The sequence below is a fragment of the Hyphopichia burtonii genome, assembly GCF_001661395.1.
Source record: "Hyphopichia burtonii NRRL Y-1933 unplaced genomic scaffold HYPBUscaffold_1, whole genome shotgun sequence".
Classification (NCBI taxonomy): domain Eukaryota; kingdom Fungi; phylum Ascomycota; class Pichiomycetes; order Serinales; family Debaryomycetaceae; genus Hyphopichia; species Hyphopichia burtonii.
The window spans coordinates 1,809,604-1,825,577 of NW_017963728.1; the positions used below are offsets into that span (position 1 = coordinate 1,809,604).

The following is a 15,974-nucleotide window of genomic DNA, read 5'->3' on the forward strand; positions in this document are numbered from 1 at the left end:
TTATCTTCAGACCGGCACAATTTCAGGCAAACCCCTAAAGTTGACAAGTCACGATACAGAAATACCTCAGAGCAGAATTATAAATATTACCATAAACGACGAAAGTCAAATAAACTTTGAGCATTGAAGCGTTGATTCATCACAAGGCTTTTAGTACTTAAAATTCGCCAAAAAATCGCGTTTTGGCGTGTGTACGGGTGTCTACACTGTAAAATACGTTGAAGAAATCATTTTATAATACAAAGACATAGAAAAGGTTAGTTTAACAAAAGTGTAAGGGTATAAGAGGAGGTATGGCTTAATTGGAAGGATCACCGAAGATACCCCAGTATTGTTCGACGTCGTAGTTACCGGCGTCTTTCCAGTAGTCATTGTAAGTGGTGAAGAAGATAACTTGGTCACCGATAGTTTCAGAGATAGATTTAATGGCAGCTAATTGATTTTTGGTAGAAGGTTGACATTTTTGGAAAGAGTCACCTTTAGTTGGCCAACCGGTTTCAGTGATGACAACTTTTTTACCGTTATTACCACATTTTTCTTGTAAATCAGAAATTTGTTGTTTTAACCAAGGACCAGCATCAGAAGGATCAACGTTACCATCCCAGAAAGGATGAGAGTTGACTGCAAGATAATCGGAAGCGTCACATAAGTCACCACTGTTGTTTTCAACGGCAACCAAGGTATCAACGGTGACAACAGAACCAGAGAATGAAGAAGCGTTAGATTTTAACCAAGATTTAGCCTTTTTAACTGCTTGAGCAACATCACTAGCACTATTAGAACCACCATTAACTAATTCATTACCAATGGAAACGGTATCAATAGCATCCCAACCTCTTTCAGAACCTTTAATGGCAGAGTCCAAAGAGCTTAAATCACTTTCTAAATCAGAAATTGATTGAATACCAACAAATAATTTTTGGTTTGAATTAAGAGCTGATAAAACATTTTGAGGACCAGAACAATCGGTACCATAAATTCTAATAAGACCAAAACCTGATAATTTTTTCAAGTCAGAAGAAACTTCATCAGAAGATTTACAAGAACCACTCTTGGTATAAGGTGAGTAAGTGATACCTTTAGCTTCAGCAGCGTATTTTTCGACATCACTGTAATCAGAAGGAGTAGAAGCACTCGAGGAAGAATCAGAGGATGAAGAAGATGAGGATGAACCTAAACCTATTGAAAGAGAAGCAGAGGCACCAACGTTGATACCAAGTTTACCTTGACCTTGACTACCAGAAGATTCACTAGAAGAAGCTTCAGTTGAGGAAGGAGCTTCATCTTCTCCGGTGGAAGAAGCAGCAGCAGCTTTACCTTGTTGAGAAGAAGTAACGAGAGTAGTTGGATTAGAGCCTTGGTTAGCTTGGGCTTGGGTTTGGGTTTGGCCATCCCCAACAACGACAGTAGAAACTTGAGTAACATATTTGACGGCTCTTTTATGTTGATGGGCATGATGTTCAACTTCAGCAACCGGAGTTGATAAAGCCAAAGACATCAATACAGATAAAGAAAATAATTGTGATAATTTCATTTTGATGTTAAAGGAGTGAATAAAATGAAATCTAACGAAATCTTAAAGAGTGACTAATGAACTAAAGAAAAGAAAAGCAAAAAGGAAATATTTTTAAAATAAAGAAGGAAACGTAAACTTATATATTAACACTATTGCAAAAAATGTTAATTTAATCAATTAGGGAATCGGTTAATACTAGACCTTAGCAATAAAACAAAAAGAAAACAGAAAATCTTTACCCATTCAAGAAGATATGTTGTTTACTTTACTTCATGTCTGTATGAAGTGAACAAGGCTGCTAGCAAAAGATCTTGAGCCACTATTGCCAAAATTATTAGGAGTGAGAAGCTCAGCTGAAGGTGCAAAAAACAGGCAAAAGAAAAGTGATCGAATCGAATTGAGAAATTACTCTTTTCGAAATGAAAGAGCTCATCACCGGTTGACGGCCGTCGGTAGCTGTTCTGTCAATTCTACTCTACTCGACTGGCCCTCGACTGGTCTACTGGTGCTTCACTGGTGCTTTACTGGTGCTCTATTGGTGCTCTACTGGCCCTCTGCTGGCCCTCTACTGGTGCTCCACCAGGTTTCTAGGCTCGAGGATACTCGAGCTATTGGTTCTAGCTACGTAGTGTATAGGCACAAAGGTTCATGATAAGAGCCTCGCTCCGAGATTGTTCATAACACCTTCGACCTTTGACATTTTTTTTTTGATCTCGACATCTTGACAGACGTTGACATTCTGGTATCTAATTGGTAGTAGAGGACTCCGTAGGAGCGATATGGATGGTTAAAGTGGTTGTAGAGTGGTATAAGGTACTAAACGAAAAAGGTGTTTACCAAATATGATAAATCACTCAGTATTCAATTTTTGAGCCCATGAACATGGCTTTTGAAGTAATTGAATTGTGAAATTTGTGTCGAGACGCGAATGATTCGAGAATATCCTCCACAACTAGATAAATTACTTACAGATATGTCTGGGCCTGTAGAAGAGACCTTCAGGTACAAGGTGCATATAAGTAGCTTAACGAGGTTAGTTATAGTGACGTAGTTAAACCTCCTTCTTAATATTCTAGACTAATTCTACATGAAAAACCGTTGAAATGATTCGGATATGTAGGTAATGATCATCCATAAAGAGATTTTTGTCAAAAAACTTATACATTCAGTCTAGAATTAATGCAGATAATATTCATTAATAGTACAATATTATACAAAGGGATTAACGAAACCATTTTAAAATTAACCAGAAGATCAAACACATACCAATGACACCTCCCCAAAATAACCATTTATCCTGTTTGGCTCTTCTTTCAATGGTTCTAATAGTACCTTGACTTACCCCTAAAGTAACCAAACCTTCTTCAAATTTGGTTGCTAATTTACGTAATGTTTCATTTTGTTCAACTATATCTTCGAAAGTTTGTTGTCCCATTTCTAATATATGATCTAGTTGTTGAGTACCTCTAGATAAAGATTGTCTTTCATTATACAAGCTTTCTTGTGCCGATAGTTGTTGTTGTTGTTGTTGTTGTTCATATTGTTGTTCTTCATTATAGGGATTACCCGATGTTGAATGATGAACGTTTCTACGTCCCATTAATTCTTGCTTATTACTTTCTTGAATTATATTCTCTCTTTGTAATTTTAAATCGTTAAACTTTTTATTAAAATTGCCCAAGTCTTCCTGAAACTTGTTCAACCGGGTTTCATGTTTAGAATTGGATTCGTCATGTTTATTTTGATTCACCAAATCTTCATAGTCTCGTATCGTTTTATTGAATGCGTTTAAGGTGGTGGTTATGGATCCTTGTAAAGATAATGGTGAAGTGGATAAGTTTTTCTCAAACGTAGCCAAATCCTTGGTAAGTAGCTGGGTCTGCTTTATACCATGGTTATATAATGAATTCATCTTGTTTGTCAAAGGATGGTGGAGTTGTCAAATCGCTGCTTTTTTCATCAAAAGATTGTTTTTCTGTACGTTTCAATGATTTCGACCCGTACACCAGGTAATATTTATACACTACAAAACACTACAAAACGCTTTCAACATTCACTCGTAATATTAGATTTAGGGTTAACCAAAGAATCTTGCAAAAGCTAAACTAACAGCACATAAACCGGTAGATACCCCAATTAACCATTGCATGACCTGGGTCTTGACCGACTTGATTTGCATATGAATGTTGGATATCTCTTCATCAATTCTTGTATAAGTATCTTCAATTTTCAGTTCATGAATTGAACTTTCTTCTCTAATTCTACCTTTTTCTAAATTCAAATCTAATTTAACCCCGGCCAGATTCTTAGTAACTTCTTCTCTTATTCTATTTTTCAAATTAGTTAAATCAGTTCTTAATTGTTCCAACTCCTTCTTTAAATTGTTGAACTCTGATCTATCCATGGTCTGTAATTCACCTTTCAATTTGGCAAAATCAACTTTCTGCTGATAAGCTGTTGAACTCAACTTTTCCTTGGTGACCAAGTTCTTGGTTATGGAATAGATCCCATCGTTTATTGCTTTATTCACTATATTAACTGCACTCTCAGCCTGTTCTTTACTAAAATTACCTTTGGTCTGAAGACTTTGAACAAACTTCTTGGTATCGAACTTGGTTATATACGTAAGCTGTCTAGCCGGCTGCACGAGAAGGGGACGTTGGATTATTGGTCTGAACATGTTGATCTCCTGAATACTGAAGTAACTTCTGTTATCTTTTCTGTTGATTATCAATTTTACTTCTCATTTGCTGGAGCAACAGAGAAAAAAAAAAAATTGCCGGTTTAGCTCTTCTGTAAAGCTAGCTCATCACACCGATAATGATAAGACAATGCATTGCCAGAAGGTTGACGGCCAGGTTGGCTCGACCTGTGCCGGTGAATTATATTGGAGGTCGTTTTTACAGCGATAAAAAGGATAGCAATGATATCAAGTATAGATCAATCGAAGATTTCAACAAGATGAAAAAGGAATATCTGTTTGGAGACATTGATGAAGACGTAGCAAATCAGACATCTCGAGATATCCACGATAAGATAAAGGAGAAGAAAGAACCAGAAATTGAAGAAGATGAGGACAATATTAAGTCAATTATTGAAAAAGATCCAAGATTATTGAAATTTAAACCAGGAAGTCCAGATTATAAATATGAATTAAGTAAACTTCATGATGAATTTCAAGTTGAACTGGCCAAATATGAAAAACAACAAGAGCGTAGAGAACGTATTAAGGCTCTAGCAACCGGGATTGCCTTATTGGTAGGGATTATAACCACACATCAGTTAATTATGAATTACGAGTTTTTATCAAAATGGATAAAAAATAAATTCAGTTATAGAGATGTTAATGAATCAAAAGTTAAGGACTTAACCGATCCTTCCAAGAATAGAAAAAACATTGATTATATGATCACCAAATTATTAGAAGAATTTGAGAAAAATCCTGATATTATTAATAATTTAGCTGATTCTAATAAACAAAGTGGATTATATATATTTGGTGACTATAATAAACTGAAATTACCAATTAGAATTCCATTTTTCAATGATATTTTAATAAAACAAGTTGTTATTTCTAAAAATTACATTGTTGTTATTGATGAATCAGGGAAAGTTTACCATTTAACTAGTGATTCTGAATCTAAGTTAATGAAATTACCTCCAATTGAAAAAGCCCATATAGCTAATGAATTGATTTATTATTTGAATAATAAAGGAGAAATTCTATATGGGCCAAGATTAGATAAGCAAAATGATTTTAAAGGTATTAATAAAAGAAATTGGTTAGGAATAAATAAAGAGCAAGAATATAATAAGTTAATTTTTGAAGGATTAGAAAACGGAGAAAAAATTAATGATTTCAGTGGTGGGTCTTATCATTTATTATTATTAACTAATAAAGGTAAATTATTTATTAATAATACTAGTGGAGACCCAATTAATAAAGGACAATATGGGTTACCCAAGCTTTCACCGTTGACTGAGGATTTAAAGATTCCTGTGAATCAACCAATTGAATTGAATAATTTGAATAATGAAATAGTATTATCAAAAGATGGAACCAAATCATTGAAAGACCGAAGATTTAATCAAATTTCAAGTGGGAAGTATCATAATATAGTAAGTGATTTACAAGGAAATATTTGGACATGGGGTTCTAATATTTTTGGAGAATGTGCTGGAGACATTAGTTATAATACTGATATTCAACCAATACCTAAAAAGATATTAACTATTGATGATTTTAGTAATTTAACTAAACATTTGCTTAAAAATGATAAAAATGAGTTTAGTTGGGGTATAAAAAAATTATCGACTAATGATGAAACTAGTTTTATTCAATTAAGGTATATCGATCATGAAAACGAATCTAATACTCAAGATATTTTAATGAGTTTTGGTAATGGAATTAAAGGGCAATTAGGTAATTCAAGATACTTGCATGTTTGTCCTCAACCACAGATTATTAAATCATTGATGAATATGAATGAATATAACGAAAAATTAAATATCACTACTAATATTGGTATTAAAGATATTTCTAGTGGAAGTAATCATTCATTTATAACATTGGATAATTATGGAGATTATAAAGATGTTTTAACTTTCGGTGATAACGAATTTGGTCAATTTGGTAATGGTAAAAAAGTTAAGAATTGTAAACCGATTCAAATACCAAAACTATTAGAGCCAAATGATATTGGTGATAATTTTAACGATAAAAAGCAGAGGAAGAAATTGGTTCGTAAGATGAATGACATTATCACCAGAAGACTACAATTGTCTGACGGTATTACTTTAGCCAATGGTGATTTGGTCGAACAAATCATTGTAGCAGGGGAAGACAGTTCTGCTATTTATTATAAAAGAAAGTAATTGTATATAGTGTAATGGGGTGTGTGTGCTGTACGGGTCTACACGCTATTTCATATTTCTGTTCAGCCGTATATAGGAGATATTCTACTTAATATTATATACTTATAATTTAAAGACTTCATTTAAGATCTTAATGGTGTCATTTGGGTTGTTGACAGCATGACCAATAGTTCTATCATCGGTATAGATTTCGTAATCGTTACCACCTTTATAAGATTTATCACCAAAGAAGTGAATTTCTTTAAAACCTTCACTTTCAACGTGTTGTAAAGCGTAAGTTTTATCCCAACCGGTTGGGAAGACGTCAAAAGAGATTTGACCACCGATAGAGTAAGTTAAACCGTAATCAGCAAAGTTTTCTTTCAAGGCGTTAACTAAAGTTTCTCTAACGTGATGTTCTTTATCGAATTTTTCGAATTCATTTCTTTCTTCAGTAGAAGCATTTCTACCAACTGGAGAAACGTTAATCATACCATTTCTAAATTCAATGAAAGTACCTCTTCTAATTGGAATATCAATTTCAGCTAAATGTTTTAAGATAAATTTAACTAATTTATTATATTTTTCATTACCAATCCAGTTAATGAAAGATTGAGAAGCTAATTCTTTACCTAATTTATAAGCAGTTAAACCATTTTCAGAGAAGCAGTAATCAAAATCTTGTAAAACTGAATCACCTAATTGTTCAACTTGTTTAGATAAATCAGAACCACCAACAAAACCAATAACAACTTTTTTTCTTAATTTTTCTAAAGTAGTTCTCATTTCATCAGAAATGGTTAATCTAGCTGGGGTCAAAGTACCATCAACATCGAAAAGTACTAAAACATCTGGTTGTTCTTTATGAGAGAATGACATGGTTTATTAATAATTCAAAGAAGAAAGTCAAAGAGGTCAAAGAGAAAAAGTCAAAGAAGAACTAAGAAGGGCAGAAATCTCAACATGAAAAAAACAAAACGGTTATATACTGTTTTTTGTTGACACGGTATGCGAAACCAACGGACATGATTGAAAATTACAATATTTTCATGCGTGGGTGCACTTCCCGGTATCTTTTAATCTGCTTTTCTACACTCTATAGCTACTACTGCCACTTTAGTCTGGTGCCATTGGTATTGTCATGCTGTGGCTGTCGGAGCCGGAAAAATGGTCTCCGCCAAATGAAACACCCGTACAGTGACTCTTTCAGGATTAGTAGTACACAGTAATTAGAGGTATCAGAGCAGTAGTACAGAGCAGTAGTACAGAGCAGTAGTACAGAGCAGTAGTACAGAGTAGTATTATAACATGGCAATTGCAGAGTGAATTAGGAGAAAAAGAAGGTAAGCGAAGACAATGTGCCGAATTACTGCAAAACGGTCAAACGACGATTGTTTGCACCGATCGAATCTTGAGTTACAGGACCGCCGGAGAACGAGTACATGCGATGAGTATAAGATACAGAGTAATGCAAAGTGACAAGATGACCTCACGAATGCGCTCGCTAGTTGTGTTAGCGTAAGTAAGAGGTCAGGTAGTCAAGTCAAGTAAGAGTTTGTCCGAACAGAAGTTCTGGAAATAAAGTAGTAAACAATAGTAAATAATAAGAAAAAGTAATAAAGTATAAGTAAGAGTAATAAGTAAAAGTAATAAGTAAGAGTAATAAGTAAAAGTAATAAGTAAGAGTAATAAGTAAGAGTAATAAGTAAGAGTAATAAGTAAGAGTAATAAGTAAAAGTAAAAGTAAATAGGTAAAAGTAATAATTAAAAGTAATAAAGTAATAAGGTAAAAGTAATAAAGTAATAAGGGAAGATGTAAATGTACGGAGGTTTGCTCGGAGTCGTTCGCTTACCGCTCTCTGGTGTACGGAGGGCTGGGGTGCTTGACTCCGGCCCCATCGCCTCGGGACGAGTCACTCTCCAAAACCGAGTCAGCCCGTTTCCCCCGTCGATACTCTTGATGAGGTACGAATGGCTCCACTATCAGTGTAGATTACCCCAGATCTCTTGGAGATCATCCGTTAAACAGCCTTCTTCACCATGGGTACCCATGGGAGCCAACAGCAGCCACTAAGAGCCCTTAGGAGTTCATTAGAATGACTCACCCAAGTGAAAATTTTTCCTTAACTGCTGCTAATCTCCCCATGCTTTGGTCGGAATATTAGCAACGGGCACGTGATCCTCCCATTAAGATTTAACTGCTAATACTTCAATAAATTTATTACGGTGCGAATTTTCACTTAACTACTGCTTGAGTCAGAAGCTTTTGACCGGATTAATTTTTCAAGTTAATTTTCCAAGTTAAATAGTCTTCTTCTTGCTGTTCTTTTGCAAATTCTTTTACAGAATTAAGATAACATCAATTTAACCATGTCAGCTGAACAAATTTCCAATACTTTCCAAAAAGCCATGAATATTTCTGGTTCTCCTAACGCAGTTTCAACTTCTCCAACTCAATCATATTTATCACAATATTTCCCAGGAGGTAATCAACAAAAAACTAGTAAAGCTTTAAAACCATTTTCAACTGGAGATATTAAGATTTTATTATTAGAAAATGTTAATTTAACTGCAATTAATATTTTCAAAAATCAAGGATATCAAGTTGAATTTTATAAATCCTCATTACCAGAAGATGAATTAATTGAAAAAATTAAAGATGTTCATGCAATTGGTATTAGATCAAAAACTAAGTTAACTGAAAAAATATTACAACACGCTAAAAATTTAGTTGTTATTGGATGTTTTTGTATTGGTACTAATCAAGTTGATTTAGAATATGCTGCTAAATCAGGAATTTCAGTTTTCAACTCTCCATTTTCAAATTCAAGATCAGTTGCTGAATTAGTCATTGCTGAAATTATCACTTTAGCCAGACAATTAGGTGATCGTTCTATTGAATTACACACCGGTACTTGGAATAAAGTTAGTTCAAAATGTTGGGAAATTAGAGGTAAAACTTTAGGTATTGTTGGTTATGGTCATATTGGTTCTCAATTATCGGTTTTGGCTGAAGCCATGGGTATGAATGTCATCTATTATGATGTTGTGATGATTATGGCCTTAGGTAATTCAAAACAAGTTGATACTTTAGATGAATTATTATCAAAATCTGATTTTGTTACTTTACATGTTCCTGCCACTAGTGAAACTGCTAATTTATTAAGTGCTCCTCAATTTGCTGCAATGAAAGATGGTGCTTATGTTATCAATGCTTCAAGAGGTACTGTTGTTGATATTGCTGCTTTAGTTCAAGCAATGAAATCAGGTAAAATTGCCGGTGCTGCTTTAGATGTTTATCCAAATGAACCAGCTAAAAATGGTGAAAATTTATTCAATAATGATTTAAACTCTTGGGCTGAAGAATTAACTTCCTTAAGAAATGTCATCTTAACTCCTCATATTGGTGGTTCCACTGAAGAAGCTCAGTCTTCAATTGGTGTTGAAGTTGCTTCTTCTTTAACTAAATATATTAATGAAGGTAGTTCAATTGGTGCAGTTAATTTCCCAGAAGTCTCTTTAAGAGATTTAGATTTAGATCAAGAAAACTCTGTTAGAGTCTTATATATCCATCAAAATGTTCCTGGGGTCTTGAAAACTGTTAACAATATCTTATCAAATCATAATATTGAAAAACAATTCACCGATTCAAGAGGTGATGTTGCCTACTTAATGGCCGATATCTCTCAAGTCGATCTTGCTGATATCAAATCCTTATACGAACAATTAGAACAAACCCCTTACAAAATCGCAACCCGTTTATTATATTAATCTCCTTGATAATTAAATAGTTTTAATAAAAATCTTTATATAATTCTTTGTATATATCTGGATGTCTGGATATGGTGTGTACGGGTGTATAGTGTCTTGATCAAAAAAAAAAAAAAAGAGAGAAAAAGACTGAGTAAACTCGAAGTTTTGGTGGCAATGGAAATCAAATGATAGTTATCAACTACATCCAAATTACCATTCAAACAATAGTTCAATTGATTTTATATCGGCTGTATTCTAAGTGCAATAACGTCTTGAAAAGAAGAACAGAGTTAACAAAAACATGGCATTGGTTTCAGCAGCTCCATACTTGGCTTTACTAAGTGAACAAGATTCTAGCTTGAAGCAATATGCTTTAACATCCCTTAATGAAGTCGTTGATCAATTATGGGTTGAAATTGCCAATAACATCACTGACTTGGAAGATTTATATGAAGATGAATCATTTGAAAAAAGATCATTGGCAGCATTAGTCATATCAAAAGTTTACTACAACTTGGGAGATTTTGAAGCTTCAGTCAAATATTCCCTTTTCGCTGGTAATGAATTCAATATTGAAGAACAATCTCAATATATAGAAACTATTGTTTCTCAATGTATTAATCTTTATAATTCATTATCTACTAAAAAATTTAATGGTGAATCAGTAGAAATTGATCCAAGATTAACTGGTATCTTTGAAAGAATGTTGGATAAATGTATTAAAGCAAATGAATTTAAATTGGCATTAGGTATATCTTTAGAAAGTTTCAGATTAGATATAGTTGAATCAATTTTGAAAAATCAAATCTCAACCGATGAAGAAAATGCTTTAAATTTAATAAATTACGTCTTGATTTGTTCAAATACAGTTATTGAAAATACCGCCTTCAGAACTCAAGTTTTAAATTCCTTAATTGATTTATTATTATCTTTACAAAAAAATCAAGATTTTTTCACTATTTTCAAAATTATCGTTCAATTAAATGATTCTAAAATTGCTATTCAATTATTCAAACAATTAATTGAAAAAGATAAAAAATTAATTGCCTATCAAGGAGCTTTTGACTTGGTTAGTACTGCTAATCAAGAATTATTAGATAAAGTTATTAATGAATTGAAAGACGACGAATCTTTTAAACCACAGGATCCAGTTCAATCGAGATTATTATACATCTTAAGTGGTGTTCCAACTTGTGATTTAGATATCACTTTCTTATACAAGAATAATAATACCGATATCTCCATTTTAAATAAATCGAAAAACTTGTTAGAAGGCAGAAGCTCAATCTTCCATTCTGCTGTTACTTTTTCAAATGCATTCATGCATGTTGGTACTACTGATGATTCTTTCTTCCGTAAAAACTTGGAATGGTTAGGTAAAGCAACCAATTGGTCCAAATTTTCTGCCACTGCAGCTTTAGGGGTTATTCATAAAGGTAATTTATCTCAAGGTCGTAATATCTTAAAACCTTATTTACCAGGCTCTTCTGGTGCTCCTCACACTAATGGTGGTTCTCTTTTCGCTCTTGGTTTAATCTTCACTGGTCACGGGAGAGAAATTATTGATTATTTGAAACAATTCATTGATGAACATGGTAATTCTGCTGGTTCTACTGATACTGATGTTATGTTACATGGTGCTTGTCTTGGTGCGGGTGTTGCTGGTATGGCTTCTAATTCAGAAAGTCTTTATGAAGCTTTGAAAGTTGTTTTATATTCTGATTCAGCAATTTCTGGTCAAGCTGCTGGTTTAGCTATGGGTTTGGTGATGTTGGGTTCTGGTAATGAAAGCGCTATTAATGATATGTTAACTTATGCTCAAGAAACTCAACATGAAACCATTATTCGTGGTTTAGCAATTGGTATCGCATTATTATGTTATGGAAGAGAAGAGTCTTCGGAATCTGTCATTGATCAATTATTAACTCAAGAAAATTCCATCTTAAGATACGGTGGTGTTTTCACTGTTGCTTTGGCTTATGCTGGTACTGGTAATAATGGCGCCATTAAAAAATTACTACACTTTGCTGTATCTGATCCTTCTGATGATGTTAGAAGAGCATCCGTGATGGGTTTGGGTCTTGTTTTAATCCGTGACTATACTGCAGCCCCTCAAATTGTTGAATTATTAGCAGAATCACATAACCCTCATGTTCGTTACGGTACCGCCATGGCTTTAGGTATTGCATGCGCTGGTAGAGCCTTACCTGCCGCCATTGAAGTTTTAGAACCTTTAACTAAGGATCCTGTTGACTTTGTAAGACAAGGTGCTTTACAAGCCAGTGCTATGATTTTAATACAACAAACTGAAAAACTTAATCCTAAAGTTAAATCATTCAACAAATTATACGCCGACACCGTTAAAAATAAACATGAAGATGCATTAGCTAAATTTGGTGCTACTTTGGCTCAAGGTATTATCGATGCAGGTGGTCGTAATGTCACTATTAATGTTGAAAATGCACAAACTAACACTTTGAATGTTAAAGCTATAGTTGGTTTAACTTTATTTGCTCAATCATGGTACTGGTTCCCATTGGCACATTTCTTATCATTATCATTTACTCCTACTGTCCTCATTGGTGTTAAAGAAGATTTGAAAGCGCCACAATTTGAAATTAATGTTCATACCAAACCTGAATTATTCCAATATCCACCTAAAGTTGAAGAATCCAAAGAAAAGCAACCAGATAAAATTGCTACTGCTGTTTTATCTACAACTGCTAAGGCCAAAGCAAGAGCTAAGAAATCACAAGCCAAGAAACAAGAAGAAGATGGTAGTGATAAAATGGAAGTTGAAAAGGAAGCTTCCGAACAACCTACCAAACAGGACGATAATAATAAAGAGAAAGAAGTTAAAGATGAAGATAAAAACCTTGATCAATCGAATCAAGTTCGTTACAGTAAAACCCCTTATAAAATAAATAACTTATCGAGAATCTTACCCGCACAATCAAATTATGTGTCTTTTATCAATGATAGATTTGTCCCAGTAAGAAGATTTAGAGGCAGTGGTGGTATTATTGTTTTAGAAGATACTAAACCAGATGAAAAAGTTGAAGTTATCAAAACCGTTAGACAATTAAATATCACCGAAGCACCAATGCCTGAACCATTCATATTATCAGGTGAAGATTTAGAAGATGATGAATAAATTCAAAATACGATTCTATAATCTATTTTTTATAACTACATGTATTTATATAAAGTTCGATTTCTCTTAAAATAAGTTAATGAAATTAAAAAGAAAAGAAATTGTAAAAATAATTTAGTCTTCAAACTTCGAAAATTGCAGTCACTGGACGATGATCACTCATTAAGTAACCATTATATTCCGAAGGTAATACTTCGTGCTTAATTATCGGAACACCTTCTGGGGCCCAAATAAAATCAATACTTTTTTGTTCCCGTCCTTTTTTGAAACCAGTGTCGGTATGTTCAAAACCTTTCTTTTCCTTAGCATTGCAAGAAGTATCGTATAATGATTTGCATAATGTTTGATAGGCTTCTTCATGTTTTTCACTGTTAAAGTCACCACTTAGTAAACTTGTTCCTTGAGACTTGTTCATAATATCAACAATTTGTTTAGACGAGTTTTCTCTTGCCTTTTTACCTCTATGGTCATAATGGGTATTTAAGTAATTGACAATTTTTCCCAGCTTCTTATGTTTCACTATAACATCGGTGACAATTCTTTCATAAGCTGCGTCCCAACCTTTACTTGGACGATCAGGTGTGGTACCTAACCAAATTGTTTTACCCGATAACAATTCCCATTCTGATCTCTGGTATAAAATAGGAGCATATTCACCCCTAGTTTTACCGTCATCTCTACCAACACCAAAATAAGACCAATCTGGTCCTAAAGATTGTAAGATATCATTCAATTGATTTTGTTTTACTTCTTGGAAGCCAAACAAAGTAGGAACGTTTTGGGATGCAACAAATTTAATGGCTGCTTCAACACCTGCTCTTCTCACTACCCAGGGTTGTTCTCCTTCCATTAAGTTTTTTGCATCTTGTCTAATATTGTGTGAATAGATTTGAATATGTAAAGGGGGTAAATTCTTATTATCGTCCTTAATTGAAGCATTTTCATTCACATTTCCTGTGGACGCTGAACCAGAATGATTTTGATGTTCTTTATATTTTTGTTCAGCCTTATGAACCAATTTTTTGGCAATTACACCTCCAAGAGACTCGAAACCCATTTCCACTTTCTTTTAGTTATTTCAATTGATTAACAACTGACTTTTTTGTCTAAAGTCAAGTAAATATTTCGAGAAAAGAGGCTGATAAAGTATTTATTGTTATATATCGTTTCATGAGGCACAGATAACCTCGAAATCTGGAGGTTGCGATCGTGTGACTAAAAACATGATCCGTACACCGCTATCATTTATAGAGTAACTACACTCTTGTAAGCTTTAAATTGGATAAATAGGATATAGAATGCTGTTGATGGTTGTTGAAATATCCTAGAAATGTATATTTGAAACAATTTTCATGTAATGGATAAGTTAAGTTCAAAGAAATTGTTGCAAAAAACCGAAAATTGAACAAAATTGATAAAAAATGATAAAAATTATGAAAACTATAAAAACTATAAAAACTATACAAATTATAAAAATTAATAATAATTGCTAAAAACAAAGATTCAAATCCTAAGAAAAGAACAATATACTAATAGGCGGCGGTTGACGGTATAAGAAGCTGATATATATGGATATTCTATTACCTTCGACCAAATCCTTGGAACTTATCTACTCCATTCAAGTTATTTTTATTAACTAAAACTTCTGATCTGCTCTTTTTTCGATTTCGATTAATGTCTTCCTTCCATGAACCTTGAATATGTATACTTCTCCGTAGTCAAGTAAAAAAACGAGAAAACTAAAAACGAGGAGAAATGAAACATATCCTTAGACAGCGTACTTAAAAGTTGAATAAGGCTCTAATGGCTTCAAGAGAAATAGGTAAATAAAAGTAGAGTTCAAAATATCTAATAATAAAAAATTTGCCATAAAACCTAGCGTTAAAATACATATGTAATAAACGCTAGTATAGAAAACCAGGTTTTAAAACTGACATGAAATCGGGCGTGTGGTCTAGTGGTATGATTCTCGCTTTGGGCGACTGTTCAGTACACTGAACGGAACATCACTGAGCATGCGAGAGGCCCTGGGTTCAATTCCCAGCTCGCCCCTTTCTTTTTTCCAATTTTTTTCATAAAAACCCTTCAAGTCCTAACCACACGTTGGGCCGTCGATAACACTAATCGAGAAGACTAATGAATAGCATGCTTTTAAGCAGTGTGAATAAAAGCAAAGAGCTCATAGTCTTTGCTTGGTATGATTAAGTTCCCCCCAATCGTATATATGCAACCAAGAATTGTATGACCACTCTCTATTCTTCCAACCTTATATCGTGCCAGTTTTCTAGAATCGTTATTGGTCGTTTTACAATAACAAGTGTCCAAGATCATAAGGTCTTCGGGGCTGGTTATACGAATAAGAAAGACCCGTTCCTCAGCTGTCCGGAAGAGAAGAAAAAAAAGTAGTAAGAAAAAAAAAGGAAGTCAGGGAAATTTGGGAGGCACGGTACTCTGAGTTTAATACCATTCCTTTCTTTATTCCTTTCCCTTATTGATTACTCAGCTCCTTCTTGATTTCGGTATATCCAATTCCCATATACCCAATTCAGCGTATACGATTGAGGCTGCTCAATTGCTTATCAATTCTCGTATAATTCATTAATAAGTCCCGTTCCCGAACCTTAATTTGCCATTAATTTGCGATTTGAAGTTCCACTACAGATCTCTAGGATTTTACCCTTTTTTTTCATTCAACTA

General features: G+C 33.7%; 9 protein-coding genes and 1 non-coding gene across 10 annotated transcripts; 5 read left to right on the plus strand and 5 right to left on the minus strand.

The window, feature by feature from the left end:
* Positions 1 to 213: 213 nt before the first annotated feature.
* SCW4 (Scw4p) lies at positions 214 to 1,525 on the minus strand. Its single transcript, XM_020220569.1, has one exon. It carries the CDS (start codon positions 1,496 to 1,498, stop codon positions 299 to 301), a length of 1,200 nt encoding a protein of 399 aa, XP_020079176.1. The 5' UTR covers positions 1,499 to 1,525; the 3' UTR covers positions 214 to 298.
* A 427-nt stretch (positions 1,526 to 1,952) lies between these two features.
* On the minus strand, positions 1,953 to 3,429 carry HYPBUDRAFT_164681 (uncharacterized protein; the record flags this gene model as incomplete). Its single annotated transcript, XM_020222675.1, has 2 exons — positions 1,953 to 2,468; positions 2,783 to 3,429. Coding segments are annotated over 2 exons (745 nt in total), but the record flags the coding sequence as incomplete, so codon positions are not given.
* Positions 3,430 to 3,562: 133 nt separating this feature from the next.
* On the minus strand, positions 3,563 to 4,292 carry HYPBUDRAFT_151576 (uncharacterized protein). The gene has a single exon (XM_020220570.1). It carries the CDS (start codon positions 4,194 to 4,196, stop codon positions 3,594 to 3,596), a length of 603 nt encoding a protein of 200 aa, XP_020079178.1. The 5' UTR covers positions 4,197 to 4,292; the 3' UTR covers positions 3,563 to 3,593.
* Positions 4,293 to 4,304: 12 nt separating this feature from the next.
* Positions 4,305 to 6,502, plus strand: HYPBUDRAFT_133017 (uncharacterized protein). The gene has a single exon (XM_020219501.1). It carries the CDS (start codon positions 4,337 to 4,339, stop codon positions 6,389 to 6,391), a length of 2,055 nt encoding a protein of 684 aa, XP_020079179.1. The 5' UTR covers positions 4,305 to 4,336; the 3' UTR covers positions 6,392 to 6,502.
* PMM1 (phosphomannomutase) lies at positions 6,454 to 7,249 on the minus strand (the record flags this gene model as incomplete). The annotated part of the gene is made up of 1 exon (XM_020219502.1): positions 6,454 to 7,249. One exon carries the CDS (start codon positions 7,247 to 7,249, stop codon positions 6,494 to 6,496), a length of 756 nt encoding a protein of 251 aa, XP_020079180.1. The 3' UTR covers positions 6,454 to 6,493.
* A 1,491-nt stretch (positions 7,250 to 8,740) lies between these two features.
* On the plus strand, positions 8,741 to 10,141 carry SER33 (phosphoglycerate dehydrogenase; the record flags this gene model as incomplete). Its single annotated transcript, XM_020218244.1, has 1 exon — positions 8,741 to 10,141. The coding sequence occupies one exon, from the start codon at positions 8,741 to 8,743 to the stop codon at positions 10,139 to 10,141; it is 1,401 nt and encodes a 466-aa protein (XP_020079181.1).
* Positions 10,142 to 10,370: 229 nt separating this feature from the next.
* Positions 10,371 to 13,277, plus strand: RPN2 (proteasome regulatory particle base subunit; the record flags this gene model as incomplete). Its single annotated transcript, XM_020219503.1, has 1 exon — positions 10,371 to 13,277. The coding sequence occupies exon 1, from the start codon at positions 10,425 to 10,427 to the stop codon at positions 13,275 to 13,277; it is 2,853 nt and encodes a 950-aa protein (XP_020079182.1). The 5' UTR covers positions 10,371 to 10,424.
* A 54-nt stretch (positions 13,278 to 13,331) lies between these two features.
* On the minus strand, positions 13,332 to 14,228 carry HYPBUDRAFT_151577 (endonuclease/exonuclease/phosphatase family protein). Its single transcript, XM_020220571.1, has one exon. It carries the CDS (start codon positions 14,125 to 14,127, stop codon positions 13,399 to 13,401), a length of 729 nt encoding a protein of 242 aa, XP_020079183.1. The 5' UTR covers positions 14,128 to 14,228; the 3' UTR covers positions 13,332 to 13,398.
* A 992-nt stretch (positions 14,229 to 15,220) lies between these two features.
* Positions 15,221 to 15,329, plus strand: HYPBUDRAFT_t11. The gene has a single exon. It is a non-coding gene; the product is annotated as a tRNA-Pro (tRNA).
* Positions 15,330 to 15,366: 37 nt separating this feature from the next.
* On the plus strand, positions 15,367 to 15,964 carry HYPBUDRAFT_151578 (uncharacterized protein). Its single transcript, XM_020220572.1, has one exon. It carries the CDS (start codon positions 15,519 to 15,521, stop codon positions 15,681 to 15,683), a length of 165 nt encoding a protein of 54 aa, XP_020079184.1. The 5' UTR covers positions 15,367 to 15,518; the 3' UTR covers positions 15,684 to 15,964.
* Positions 15,965 to 15,974: the final 10 nt, after the last annotated feature.

Excerpts from the sequence above, each read along its gene's own strand:
- SCW4 (XM_020220569.1), bottom strand. The coding sequence starts at position 1,498 with ATGTCTTTGGCTTTATCAACTCCGGTTGCTGAAGTTGAACATCATGCC.
- HYPBUDRAFT_151576 (XM_020220570.1), bottom strand. The coding sequence starts at position 4,196 with ATGTTCAGACCAATAATCCAACGTCCCCTTCTCGTGCAGCCGGCTAGA.
- HYPBUDRAFT_133017 (XM_020219501.1), top strand. The coding sequence starts at position 4,337 with ATGATAAGACAATGCATTGCCAGAAGGTTGACGGCCAGGTTGGCTCGA.
- HYPBUDRAFT_151577 (XM_020220571.1), bottom strand. The coding sequence starts at position 14,127 with ATGGAAGGAGAACAACCCTGGGTAGTGAGAAGAGCAGGTGTTGAAGCA.
- HYPBUDRAFT_151578 (XM_020220572.1), top strand. The coding sequence starts at position 15,519 with ATGACCACTCTCTATTCTTCCAACCTTATATCGTGCCAGTTTTCTAGA.